This window comes from Macaca fascicularis, chromosome 3 (assembly GCF_037993035.2).
Source record: "Macaca fascicularis isolate 582-1 chromosome 3, T2T-MFA8v1.1".
Lineage (NCBI taxonomy): Eukaryota > Metazoa > Chordata > Mammalia > Primates > Cercopithecidae > Macaca > Macaca fascicularis.
In genome coordinates, this window is record NC_088377.1 from 82690741 (window position 1) to 82705584 (window position 14844).

The window sequence follows — 14844 nt, forward strand, 5'->3', positions numbered from 1 at the left end:
TTATGCGGATTTCTGCAGCTGGCTTGAACTTCTCCCCAGAAAATGAGTTTTTCTTTTCCACTGCATTGTCAGGCTGCAAATTTTTTTAACTTTTATGCTCCATTTCCCTTTTAAAATGGAATGCTTTTAACAGCACCCAAGTCACCTCTTGAATGCTTTGCTGCTTAGAAATTTCTTCTGCCAGATCCCTAAATCATCTCTCTCAAGTTCAAAGTTCCACAAAGCTCTAGGGAAGGGGTAAAATGCCACCAGTCTCTGCTAAAACATAACAAGAGTCACCTTTGCTCCAGTTCCCAACAAGTTCCTCATCTCTATCTGAGACCACCTCAGCCTGGACTTTTTTGCTCATATCACTATCAGCATTTTTGTCAAAGCCATTCAACAAGTCTCTAGGAGGTTCCAAACTTTCCCACATTTTCCTGTCTTCTTCTGAGCCCTCCAAACTGTTCCAGCCTCTGCCTGTCATCAAGTTCCAAAGTCGCTTCCACATTTTTGGGTATCTTTTCAGCAACACCCCACTCTACTGGTACCAATTTACTGTATTAGTGTATTAGTTCATTTTCAAGCTGCTGATAAAGACATACCCGAAACTGGGGACAAAAAGAGGTTTTTTGTTTCTTTTTTTTTTGAGATGGAGTCTTGCTTTGTCACCCAGGCTGGAGTGCAGTGGCATGATCTTGGCTCACTGCCAGCTCCAAGGTTCACACCATTCTCCCACCTCAACCTCCCGAGTAACTGGGACTACAGGTGCCCGCCACCACACCCAGCTAATTCTTTTGTATTTTTAGTAGAGACGGGGTTTCACCATGTTAGCCAGGATGGTCTCGATCTCCTGACCTCATGATCCACCCGTCTCAGACCGCCAAAGTACTGGGATTACAGGCATAAGCCACAGCGTCCAGCCCCCAAAAAGAGGTTTAATTGGACTTACAGTTCCACATGGCTGGGGAGGACTCAGAATCATGGTGAAAGGTGAAAGGCACATCTTACATGGCAGCGGCAAGAGAAAAATGAGAAAGATGAAAAAGCAGAAACACCTGATAAACCATCAGATCTCGTGAGACTTATTCACTATCACAAGAATAGCACGGGAAAGACCAGCTCCCATGATTCAATTACCTCCCCCTAGGTCCCTCCCACAACACATAGGAATTCTGGGAGATACAATTCAAGTTGAGATTTGAATGGAGACACAGCCAAACCATATCGGTTGATATTTAAGCATCATCCAGTGAGGTTCTGAAGGTGGTCATATATAATCATGGTATTGGCCGGGCACGGTGGCTCACGCCTGTAATCCCAGCATTTTGGGAGGCCAAGACGGGTGGATCATGAGGTCAGGAGATCGAGACCATCCTGGCTAACACGGTGAAACCTCATCTCTACTAAAAATACAAAAAAAAAAATTAGCTAGGTGTGTTGGCAGGCGCCTGTAGTCCCAGCTGCTCGGGAGGCTGAGGCAGGAGAATGGCGTGAACCCGGGTGGCAGAGCTTGCAGTGAGCTGAGATTGTGCCACTGCACTCCAGCCTGGGTGACAGAGTGAGACTCTGTCTCAAAAAAAAAAAAAAAAAAAAAAATCACGGTACTGTACATTTTGATAGGGCTTTACTCTCTGTCATGTGCTTCCCCATTCATTATTGCCTTATTTTTTTTAACAGTGTTCAATAAAGACTTATTAGTTGAAGGGATGAAAGAATGACCTCATTTTCCCATAGTAGCACTATGCATTATTGCCTTTAAATCCATTCAATAATTTTTTATGTAGGCATTATTAACTGTAGCATTTACATGCATATATGTATATGTACAGTATTATCGAAGCACTGAGATATAGAGACACAAGAGCACGTCTAGCACCCAGGTCTTCTAACTGCAGGCAGGGTCAGTATGTTTCCTAACATAGCCCAATATTGTCTACAGATAGTACCCCAAATGCTTCGCATAATGAGGGAAGAGGGATAATGAGATTCTTGAATGCATTTACTAATCTAACTTTCTTCCCTTCAGAATTACTACTTGGATGAATTTGCAAATCTGTTAGATGAACTTCTGATGAAGATTAATGGTTTGTCCGACAGCCTACAACTCCCTCTTCTGGAAAACATATCCAACAGCACAGGGGAGGCAAGGGCAGAAGAGAGTCCCTTGGTGGACATTTCTAGTAAACAAGCTACTGAGGTAAGACCATGCAAAATTATTTATGTCAATTTTCTTTATAGTAATTTAAGTTCTAAAGGAGTTTTGGAATACTTGTTTTTCCAAATTATAAGGTCAATTTGCATAAATATTCTCTAGGGATCATACTGCTGATAAGATATGCTCTGGCCAAAACGAAAGAACCACTTAATAAAGTGCATGATGTGACTTCCAGTTTAAAATGGTAGCATAAGTATCTACCTGCCCCTTATTTCTGATTACAACTGAAATCAGCAAGGAGATTGAGAAACAGAAATGGAAACTGGATCTTCTCAGAAATGAAAAAACAGAAATCTGCCCCAGAATATAACCAGTGATCCCAACGATGGATGCCAAGAACAGTAAAAATTAAATCAAAAGGAGATAGGATGCTACTATTTCCTTTTTTTTTTTTTTTTTTTTGAGACGGAGTCTAGCTCTGTCGCCCAGGCTGGAGTGCAGTGGCCGGATCTCAGCTCACTACTACAAGCTCCGCCTCCCAGGTTTATGCCATTCTCCTGCCTCAGCCTCCCAAGTAGCTGGGACTACAGGCACCCACCACCTCGCCCGGCTAGTTTTTTGTATTTTTTAGTAGAGACAGGGTTTCACCGTGTTAGCCAGGATGGTCTCGATCTCCTGACCTCGTGATCCACCTGTCTCGGCCTCCCAAAATGCTGGGATTACAGGCTTGAGCCACCGCGCCCGGCCCAGATGCTACTATTTCCAAGAGCACACAGATTCTCCAAGTCAGACAGTGTGTCTGGAGGAACCAACAAAAGACCCCTGGTTTGGAAGAAAAGATTATAGAGCACAAAAGAGTTTGAGGAATCTCCCTGAACCCCAATGCCACAGAGTTCCTGGGACATAGGATGAAGGACAAAACATGCAGGAAGCCATCTTTGTAGGAAGCTGTGTGTTGATGCGGCTGCCTAGAGGAGGAACTATTGGTGATTCACAGACCTAGAGTCACACTACTTGCAAACTATAAAAAAATCAACACAAAGAGACATACCACGTGCCAGGTACATAGTGAAAAAGAAAAATGATTGCTGTGCCCCGACGATAAATAGCTTGCAGTGGTAACTTCCCTGAGATCCAGAGAGATACTCTGCTGGCCCATAGCAGTCATGTTCACATGGCTGAGTGGCAATGAAGGAGCTCTCTGAAGGCAGAGGAGAACATGAAGTACCTGCTACAAGCTGTCTGCCCCAGCCCTTCTCTGGCCCTAATTCACAACAACCCAGGGAATAACACCTTTATGAAAAGATGAACTTCCACATGTAGAGAGGAGTAATAATAATAATAAAAGTATATAATAATATATATATAATTTATATAATAATATATATATAAGTAATAATAATAAAAGTAATAATAATAAAAAATAATTATTTAATTATTGGATCTATGCAAATCTGCTTCAGGAAAAAGCAGTATGTACAAATGACCAAAAGTGAAGATGAAGTGTCACTTTGAAAACATTTGCCATCAACAGATAAAAATTGTAACCGAGATGTTCTCCACACAAAAGGTAAATTAATGGAAAAAAAAATGTTTCTTTGAAATGACAGTTTGAAGTCAAGATGAAAGAACACTAAGATGAAATAAAAAGACAATGAATTAACAGAGTTGAGGAAAGAAATGGAAAATAAAATAAAGCAAATGGATTCACAGAAAAGAGAATAAACTATGTGGATGACATATTTGAGAAAATTCTGGGGAAAAAAAAGTTAAAATTGATTTTAGGAAAATTAATACACATGGAAATCAGACCCAGAAGACTGTGCATAAGACATGGAAAGGGTATCTATAATTAGTGTCTCCCCTAAAAAAGCCCAGAAAATTTGAACAGAAAAAAAAATGTTTAAATATAATTTTAAAAGACTTTACTGGAAAAGAGATATAGACCTATATATTTAAAAAGGAACTGTGTCCCAGGGAAGAAATGGATTCACATCGATTAAAACTAGAATATGGGGGCCAGGCACGGTGGCTCACGCCTATAATCCCAGCACTCTGGGAGGCCGTGGCAGGCAGATCACGAGGTCAGGAGATCGAGACCATCCTGGCTAACACATTGAAACCCCATCTCTACTAAAAAATACAACAAATTAGCCAGGCGTGGTGGCGGGCACCTGTAGTCCCAACTACTCGGGAGGCTGAGGCAGGAGAATGGCATGAACCCAGGAGGCGGAGCTTGCAATAAGCGGAGATTGCGCCACTGCACTCCAGCACTCCAGCCTGGGCGACAGAGCAAGACTCCGTCTCAAAAAAAAAAACAAAAAACAAAAAAAACAAAAAAACTAGAACATGAGTGGCTGTAGTGGCTTATGCTTATAATCCCAGCATTTGGGATGCCAAGGCAGGAGGATCGCTTGAGCCCAGGAGTTCAAGACCAGCCTGAGCAATACAGTGAAACCCCATCTCCAAAAAAAAAAAAAAAAAAATTCACTGGGTGTGGTGGCACACATCTGTGGTCCCAGATACTCAGGAGGCTGAGATGGAAGGATTACTGGGGTCCAGGAGGTAGAGGCTGCAGTGAGCAGTGATCCAACCTAGGTGACAGAGTGAGACCACATCTCAAAAAAAAAAAAAAAAAAAACTAAACTAAAACACACCCTAATAAAGTCACTGGACTTCAAGAAGATAATCTTACTGACACCCAGATACCTCCTACCCCCAAAAACCAAGTCACCTCCAAGTGATTTAAAATAACTTAAGGTATTTAGCAACTATTATTATTGTTTTAATTATAAAAAACCGTTTAAATATGCATATGAAAATTGGGCAAATGATAGGAAAAACATAATTTTTAAGAAAAGAAAATATAATGACCAATTTTGTAAAAAAAAAAATAAAATTCGACTGGGTGCAGTTGCTCACGCCCGTAATCCCAGCACTTTGGGAGGCCTAGGCGGGCAGATCACAAGGTCAGGAGATAGAGGCCATCCTGGCTAACACAGTGAAACTCTGTCTCTACTAAAAATACAGAAAATTAGCCGGGCATGATGGCATGCAGCTGTAGTCCCAGCTACTTGGGAGGCTGAGGCAAGAGAATCGCTTGAACCTGGGAGGCAGAGGTTGCAGTGAGCCGAGATCACACCGCTGCACTCCAGCCTGGGCAACAGAGTGAGACTCCACCTCAAAAATAAATGAATAAATAAATAAATAAAATAGAGGATTTATATAGAGGAAAAAAAGATGGGATAGTATTTACTATATTTGTAACATAAAAAAAGAATTTAATTAAAAATTTTAGAAGAAAGATTATTTTATGTATTTATATTTAAACCATAAGGTATATATTATTTTTTAATGATAGGATTAAAACAAAGGACCATATATACTGCTAATTAGTGCTTCGCAGAAAGCACTGACAGATGAAAACCCATGGTATGTAATGTGGAGCAACAACAAATAAAAGTAAACTAAGTATGTGTACAACTCAAATTGGAAAAATTCACCACACACACAAATATACACACACACTAAGCAAAACAGAAGGAAAGAAGTTGAGGGGATGAAAGTATAATTTAATGAACTCAACAGCAAAATGAAGTAATCCAAGAGATGATTCTTTTTACAAACAACTAAATTGACAAATTATTGGCTAACATATCTAAATATGATGAACAGAGTGAGTACAATTCATATACAAAATAAAAATGAGAAACAGAAAATAACCTCAAGGAAATTAAATAAATTATAAAATTTTGGAAGGAGAGAACACTTATCAGTCAGTGTTCATTATGCAACAAACTGACTTGATAGAGACAGAAACCTGAAACAGTATTTGAAGTTCTGTCCCTCCAAAAGCACCAGCCGCAGATGTTTTTACAGAGAAAATACACCAACTATTAAGAAGCACATAAGTCCAGAACAATCTTCAAACTGTGCCACAGCAGAGACAGAAGAAATGCTTCTGAATGTGTTTTTATGAAACAAGCAATTTATTGATCTAAAAACTGGACAAAAATATTCCAAATTAAAAATAAAATTACAGTGTCAATGTCAGTCTTATTGAGTTTTGATATCAAAAATCTAAATAAAACATTAACAAATAGAATCCAGCAGCAGATTTAGAAAATTATATCCCATGATCATATGAGTATTAAATCAGGATATAAATGTTTTAATATTAAAAATATATTAGTAGTGTCCATCCTCTGACTTTGCTCATCGTTTTCAGAATTGTTTAGGCTATTCTAGTTCCTTTGCTTTCCATATAAATTTTAGAATCAGTTTGTCAATACCTGTAAAAAATCTTGTGGTATTTTGCTGGGCGCAGTGTCTCACACCTGTAATCCAGCACTTTGGGAAGCCAAGGTGGGCAGGTCACGAGGTCAGGAGATCGAGACCATCCTGGCTAGTACGGTGAAAACGCGTCTCTACTAAAAATACAAAACAAATTAGCCGGATGTGGTGGCGGGCACCTGTAGTCCCAGCTACAGGCTGAGGCAGGAGAATGGCGTGAGCCCAGGAGGTGGAGCTTGCAGTGAGCCGAGATCCTGCCACTGCACTCCAGCCTGGGTGACAGAGTGAGACTCCATCTCAAAAAATAAAAAATAAATAAAATTAAAAAAAATATATATATATATATATATCTGGGCCGGGTGTGGTGGTTCACACCTGTAATCCCAGCACTTTGGGAGGCCAAGGCAGGTGGGTCACTTGAAGCCAGGAGTTTGAGACCAGCCTGGCCAACAAAAAATAGCCCAGTGTGGTGCATGCCTGTAATCACCGCTACTCAGGAAGCTGAGGCATGAGAATCTTTTTAACCTGGAAGGTGGAGGTTGCAGTGAACAGAGATCACGCCACTGCATTTCCAGCCTGGGCAATAGAATAAACAAAATAAAAATATATGAATAAAATAAAAATAAATGAAATAATAAATAAAAATAAATGAAATAAAATAAGACTATATTAATAACCTTCACCAAACAGGGAGAAAACTATCATTTTATTTTTTCCATGGCTGCATTTGATAAAATTCAACATTCATTCCTAATTTTTAAAATGTATTCTTAATAAAAATGAAAGTGATATTTAAAAAAAAAATAGGAATATAGCTCAAGTTAAATGCCAGTATTATATTTAATAATACAACATCAGAGCCTTTACTACTAAAGTTAAGGACAAAAAGATTGTCAATTCAAAAGTCCTACAACAAGCCAGACACAGTGGCTCCCGCCTATGATACAAGCACTTTAGGAGTCTGAGACTGGAGGTTCACTTGAGCCCAGGAGTTCATGACCAGTCTGGGCAACATGATGAGATCTTGTCTGTACAAAAAATACAAAATTAGCCAGGTGTGGTGGCACACACCTCTAGTCCCCGCTACTTGGAAGACTGAGGTGGGAGGATCACTTGAGCTGGGGAAGTCAAGGTTGCAGTTTGCCATGATTATGCCACTGTACTCCAGCTTGGGCAACAGAGTGAAAACCTGTCTCAAAAAAGGAAAAAAAAAAAAAAAAATGAAAACAAAGTCCCACCATGGCATTTTAAAGGGGTATGCCTCATCTCTTTCCTACAAACCCACTTAATTTGTTTATATATTTAATAGCTCATAGAGCTAGCAAGAACTTTAAATTTATAATATAATTGGGCTGTCTTTTATATACACAACACACACTATTGTGAGTCCTTATACAGTTATAATATATAGTAATCTATACTAATTTCCTATGGCTGAGAAAAGAATTTCCCTCAAATGATGTTGGAGGCTTGTAAGTGCTGTCTTTGCCCTTATGACTTACTCTTCTTGTGTGTGAGTGGGACGTTTTTGGCAGCAATGCAGTCTTAACTTTGGTTTCATTCCACAGGAAAACACAATGCTTTCTGGACTATCACTTTATGGGGTATTTATCAAAAGTATGTTTGGCAAAAAGTTAATGCTGCCAAGGGTGGGTCTCTCTCACCTGGCTCCCAGGTGGGTTTCTGCCTACAGAACTCAAGTTTCTGCAACATGAGTTTAGCTGGCCTCCCTGGGAAAGAACCAGGAATGTCATTGGTCTTGGAATAGGCCAAGCAAACTGGACTTTACAGAACAGACCCTCTTTTGTGTGAGGGGATCTGAGGAAACAATTCGTTTGAATTTCCTAACTTCAAGGCATTTGTTTTCTTCATCTTAACCATTAATAATTAAGATTTGTATCTTTATAAACTAGAAGGATTGGATGCCTGGAGCTATCAATAACCACCTACAAATCATATTGTTCTTTGTACTTTTTAAGTGACTCATGGCAACAAAATGCGGTGAGTTGCCAGCCCCCACCTCCTCCCCCTTGCCAGCTCAGCCCCCTTAACGGTTCTTGGCACTCTGTGGCCTCTCAGCTATGTAGCCTTGGACCCGGAGGAGAGCTCCCAGCCGGGGGCTGCTGCTGATTGCGCAGAAGGACCTCTGAGCTCTTGCCCTGCTCCCTGCTCCCTGCTCGGGCCTCTTCTCTACTGCGATGACTCACCACTTTACAGGAGCTGGCTGGGCCACTAGTCAGTGGATGCAATTTAGAGATGTCAGAAGGGTTTTTCCTCCACATATCTTCCTCTTGATTTGCTTTTGTGAATACCACTGCGTAAGGCAGGAACATCCAGAGGGGAGTGCCTGACCTCAGAGCACAGAGTCTGTCCTAGAGGGTTTTTGTCTTTATTTTTTTCAGTGTAATTCCTTAGCACCTACCTGCCAGGAGGAAGGTGAGATGTTTTTTTATAACCGTGGAAAATCTGCGTTCCCTTTCACATTTGGGGTCTCCAACATAATTTGTGAAGACTGGCGTGCCACAGTCCACAGCCACTCTTTTCAGCAAGCTTTGTGCTCTGAACTCTGCCGGTCAGTGTTACTTAGGAGCAGGAAGCCATCGAGAGGGTGAATTTTATCTCAGCTTCTTCCCTTAACTTGCCAGTTTGTAGAATAATGAGAAGATTTAGAATACTTAGCTTTTCCCAATGCATTTACGTAGCCCCCATCACAGGTGACTGTCAAAGAAATTTACTGAACTCCCTCAAATCTGGAAGTTTTTGTAATTATAGTTGGGTCCTGTAAACTTACTGAATCTTCATTGACTCCAGTATTTTCTAATGGATAATGCAATGTATCTGAACACTAAGTTTGAATCCTTGAGGAAGAAACAGGCTAGAAGAGGCTTTTTAAAAGGAAATATTGGCCAGGCGCAGTGCCTCACACCTAATTCCAGAACTTTGGGAGGCCGAGGCAGGTAGATCACTTGAGGTAAGGAGTCCAAGACCAGCTTGGTCAACATGGTGAAACTCCATCCCTCCTAAAAATACAAAAATTAGCCAGGTGTGGTGATGGGTGCCTATAATCCCAGCTACTCAGGAGGCTGAGGCAGGAGAATCGCTTGAACCTGGGAAGCAGAGGTTGCAGTGAGCCGAGATTGCGCCACTGCACTCCAGCCTGGGCGACACAGTGAGACTCCCTTTAAAAAAAAAAAAAAAAAAAAAAAAAGGAAATATCAACTTGGCCTGAACATGCAGAAAGTATGATGCCCTAGAGATGCCCCAACTCCTGCTGATAAACATGGAAGTCAGGCAGGTCTGAGGGTGGAGCAACTGTGGAGCGTGACTGGGCGACTATGGGAAAGCGACTTAACTTCTTTGTGTCTTTACATCCTACTCTGTAAAAGGAGGACACTAGTAGAGCCTCTCCCATGAGACCGTTGAGAGAGGTAAAGGAGTCAAAGGAGTCTGTGTCTGCATGCTGTAAGTGCTCTCTATAGCTTTAATAGAGACTAGTAAGAGTTTCACGTTTCATGCATTCCTCAAGTAATTTTGTGCCAGGCACAATTCTAGAGGCTGGGGATCCAAAGATGAGCAACATTGACTTGAAAGTGAACTATGTTCACTCAGAAAACATTATATTCCTGGAATTGGAAAATACAAATCTCAAAATTATGGACAAAAACCTGAGCAACTTTTGTATCCACTTGGACCTATGTTATGATGTGTTTCTTCATGTGAAGCCGAGAGGGGTCAGTAAGGATGCAAACATCAAGTTCAAATGAAATATGCTCAGGAAGAATGCACTCCATAATTCCCAGACTTCATTCAGTATGTTAAGGACCAGTATATTCCTGGACTTAACTAAAAATGATCATTTTCACCTGCTCTCACATCCTGGTTCTGCCCTTGCTAGCTGAGTTCTCATGACTTTCTCTCCACCACTGTGGCTTCCACAGAGCCCAGCACTCAGTAAATATTTAGTGAACTGGTTAGTGAGCAAAAAGAAGTGGTAGATGATGTATATGGATAGAAAAGGGCAACTAATAAAGTAAGCATGGGAAAATTCTAATAGGTGGCTCTGGAAAGGGTAGCTGAATGCTTCTGAATTATTCTTGTAACTTTCTTAAGTTTAAAATTATTTCCAAGTGAAACGCTTTTAAAAAGAAGCTATTGTGGGCCGGGCACAGTGGCTCATGCCTGTAATCCCAGCACTTTAGGAGGCTGAGGCAGGCGGATCACCTGAGGTCAGGAGTTCGAGACCAGCCTGGCCAACATGGTGAAACCCCGTTTCTACTAAAAATACAAAAAAATTAGCTGGGCATGGTGGTGGGCACCTGTAATCCCAGCTACTCGGGAGGCTGAGGCAGGAGAATCGCTTGAGCCCGAGAGGCGGAGGTTGCAGTAAGCCGAGATAGCACCATTGCACTCTAGCTTGGGCAACAAGAGTGAAACTCCATCTCAGAAAAAAAAAGAAGCTATTGTATTACTCAAGTAAAGAGATGACAAAATGATAGAGTCATGGCTGTGAGATATGATTTGTTTTAATGGTTCTTACTGTTTTTTCTAAGCTTTTCTATGTTTCTAAGTATGTCTTGGAATTTTTCCCATGATGGACATCACGAGAAAAGCTAATTAAATTTAAAAGAACTAGATATGGCTTACAAATACTTAATATATTAGAAGTGAGAATAACTTTAAAACCTAAAGAGAAATGTTGAAGTAGACAGCCTTGTGAAATGAATTCTCTCTGCTTTCATGGATTATACTAAGTCTTCCTGGGATGACTTCACAAGCAGGAATGTTTCTGTGGCTGCTGATTCATTCCTTCCTGGCAGACATAGCTCCAATGAAGTTGAAATATTATTGTTAATCCCTTTTATTTAGATGTGTGCTAGAATGGCACTCGAGGCACTAAGGATATAAACCAGGGCTTCTGTATGACTGTGAACACATAATCCATTTACTTGAGCCAAATTGTCTCCTAGCAGGGTTCAAGAAACTTGAATTCTCAAGGACTAAAATACACTGTCAGCTGGCTTCTTTTTGAGGTTTCTATTTTCAATTTGGAGTCTTGCAAACTACAATTATTTCTCAAAAGAATATGTAAAATACTGTATTAGTTTGCTAGGGCTGCCATGACAAAGTGCCACAAACAGAAATTTATTCTCTCACAGTCTGGAGGCCAGAAGTCCAAGATCAGGGTGTCAGCAGGACCATGCTCCCTCTGAAGGCCCTGGCGAATGATCTGTTCTAGGCCTCTCCCAGCTTCCCTTAGCTCCTTGGCTTGGGGCAGTGTAAGTCTCATTTTTACAGGGCATTCTCCCTAGGTGTCCAAATTTTCTCTTTTTATAAGGACACAGTCGTATTGGATTAGGACCCACCCTAATGACCTTATCTTAACTTGGTCATCAGCAAAATAAGGTCACATTCACTGGTACTGAGGGTTGACATTTTAACATCCTTTTTTGTTCTGGAGGAAGAACAATTCAATCCATAACAAATACATTTAAGCAAATGTAAATATTTGAAAACACGTATTATAGTTTTCTATTAACTCCAGCTTTTTGAAAACTTTAATTTTACTCATCTGACAAAAGTAAAACAAAATACTCAAAAAATTAGCAAACTCTTCTTTTTTACTCCATAGAGATCTTAATTTAGAAATGCTTTTATAAGAATGATGTTTGTATGTTAGTATATGTTGATTATCATTAAAATTATAAAACAAGTAGATTATCTGAGTTCTTTGACTGTGGAAAAGATCAAGTAATAACAAAAGATGATTTTCTTGCCATTTTAAATAGTACTTTTAAATAGAAATACGATTGGGTCTTCCCTAAAATACTATATAGCTATGAATGTATACTCCCATTGGCTTTCTAAGTTACAGAACGCAGGAAGGTAGGAGAGCCTCTGAGGTCAAGAGCTCCTGTTGCCTCCTCCTTGGGTAAGTGACTCATTCTCAAGGGATAAAATCACGTAATAATCCCAAAGACATGCCTCATCTATGTCACCAGCACAACACCTTTAGTAAAGATCGAATCCATTTCCCCAGTGGTTTGGGAGTGCGTGTCTATCTTTGGTAAAATCTAGCACAGCAGTTCCCACTGGTTTTGCACTCTTAGCTATGTCTTGAATAATTTATTACTCAACATATAGTTGAAAGGCTTGACAATTAATTGGTTTTAAGTAGGACCAAGGAGATGAAAAATTAGAGCAGATCCAAGGGTTTCCCTATTACAAAGCCATGTTCACTCAACCAGTATCCCAGTAGGCTTTTCTTGAGTGCAAGACAGAGGATCCAAGTTACAGCTAGCACACATGGGTGTACCAATGTCATCATTCACTATACCGGTGTGGGAATTTATTCTATCTGATCTTCAGAATTCAAGTAAATATAGAATGAGGTTGTACAAATCTCTGGGACTGTAGGAAGGAACTCTTTTCTCATGGTGACCTTCTTCCTGGCTTCTCTTGCTAGTTTAGAATCAATTTAAGTGTTACTGAAATTCTAGCCCTTGTCCTTGAAAAAGTAGAGACCTTAGGAAAGTTTCTGCTGCAACTGTCCTGAGTTGAATAATTTTCCAGAGATTTGTGCTTGCCAGGGCCTCCTTGCAGTCTCTACTTTCATAAGTTACTGCATTTTTTTGACAAACATCCTGGTCCTGTTGCCAGGCAGGAGTAAGGAAATATGATTATTAAAGTTGAGAAATATGCACTGACCTTTAAAGGACCTACCAACACCCTGCACCCTGCAGAAGTTGAGTGTCTTTTTTCAAAAGCTGTGGGTGACATAATTTATAACTCTCATAGGCAGCTGGTTTCTTGGATGGTAGGGCAGAGTGGAGAGGGAAGGAACTGGATGCCTTGCACAGAAGGTGGTTATACTATACTATGCAGCCACAGCAGTCAACACCATGTGGTTCTGACGGAGGGGAAGAGACAAAGATCCTTGGAACAGAATAGATCCCAGAAATAGAGATCCCAGAATGGACTCACACAAATATGCCAGACTCATCTTGACAAAGGTGCTGAAGCAATTCATTGAAGGAAAAATAGCATTTTTTGACAATGTTACTGACGCAATTGAATATCCAAAAGCAAAAGAAAACAAAAAGAACTTGGACCTACACCTCATACCATATACAAAAGTAATTCAAAATGGATCACGAAGAATGCTTTATGCAAAACATGAAACTGTCAAATTTGGGGGAGGAAAAAACAGGAGGAAATCAGAAATTGGAACTTTAAAAATTAAAAAGTTTTGTTCTGGCAGAGTGCGGTGGCTCATGCCTGTAATCCCAGCACTTTGGGAGGCTGAGGCGGGCAGATCACGAGGTCAGGAACTTGAGACCATCCTGGCTAACATGGTGAAACCCCGTCTCCACTAAAAATACAAAAAATTTAGCTGGGCGTGGTGACGGGCGCCTGTAGTCCCAGCTAATTGGGAGGCTAAGGCAGGAGAATGGCGTGAACCCAAGGAGGCGCGGAGCTTGCAGTGAGCCAAGATCATGTCACTGCTCTCCAGCCTGGGCAACAGATTGAAACTCTGTCTCAAAACAAACAAAAAAAAAAAAACTTTTGTTCTGCAAATGACTTTGTTGAGAGGATGGAAAGACAATCCTCTACAGACTAGAGGAAAATATTTGCAGATCACATAGTCAACAAAGAACTAGTATCTATAATATATAAAGAAGCCAAGCCTCAGAATTCAACAGTAAAAATGCAAATAATCTAATTAAAACACGGACCAAAAAAAATGAACAGACATTTCACTGAAGAAGATGTACAAATGGCAAACACATGAAAAGATGTGACTATCACTAGCCGTTAGGGAAATGAAAATTAAGACCATAATGATATATCACTACATACCTTAGAAAGACTAAAATAAAAAATAGTGACAACACCAAATGCTGGGAAGAATGCAGAGACCACATCACTCATACATGGCTGGTAGGAATGTAAAATGGTACAGCAACTATGGGAAATAGTCTGGCAGTTTCTTATAAAATGAAACATGAAAATTATTGCCCAGAAATTATCTGGATCATAGATCCCAAAGAAGTGAAGACTTAGGTTTACATAAAAACCTGCACATGAATGTTCACAGCAGCTTTATTTGTGACACCTCTGAACTGGAAATAGCTTTCACTGAGTGAATGGTTAAACAAACTGTGGTCCCTTCATATCATGGAATGCTACTAAGCAATGAAGACAAAAAGAGTATTGATCCACACAACCACCTGGGTGAATCTCCAGAGAATTATGCTGAGTGCAAAAAGCCAAACTCAAAAGGTTACATACTATATTATTCTATTTATATAAGTTTTTTTTTTTTTTTTTTTTTGAGACAGAGTCTCACTCTGTCACCCAGGCTGGAGTACAGTGGTACAATCTCGACTCACTGCAACCTCCACCTCCCGGGTTAA

General features: G+C 40.3%; 1 protein-coding gene across 1 annotated transcript in view; it reads left to right on the plus strand.

Annotated features, from left to right (window-relative positions):
* Positions 1-14844, plus strand: part of PKD1L1 (polycystin 1 like 1, transient receptor potential channel interacting) — a 185781-nt gene that overhangs the window by 162110 nt on the left and 8827 nt on the right. The window contains exon 56 of the mRNA XM_065541975.2: positions 2009-2179. Coding sequence (XP_065398047.1) covers positions 2009-2179 — 171 coding nt within the window. The remainder of the gene's footprint in view (positions 1-2008; positions 2180-14844) is intronic.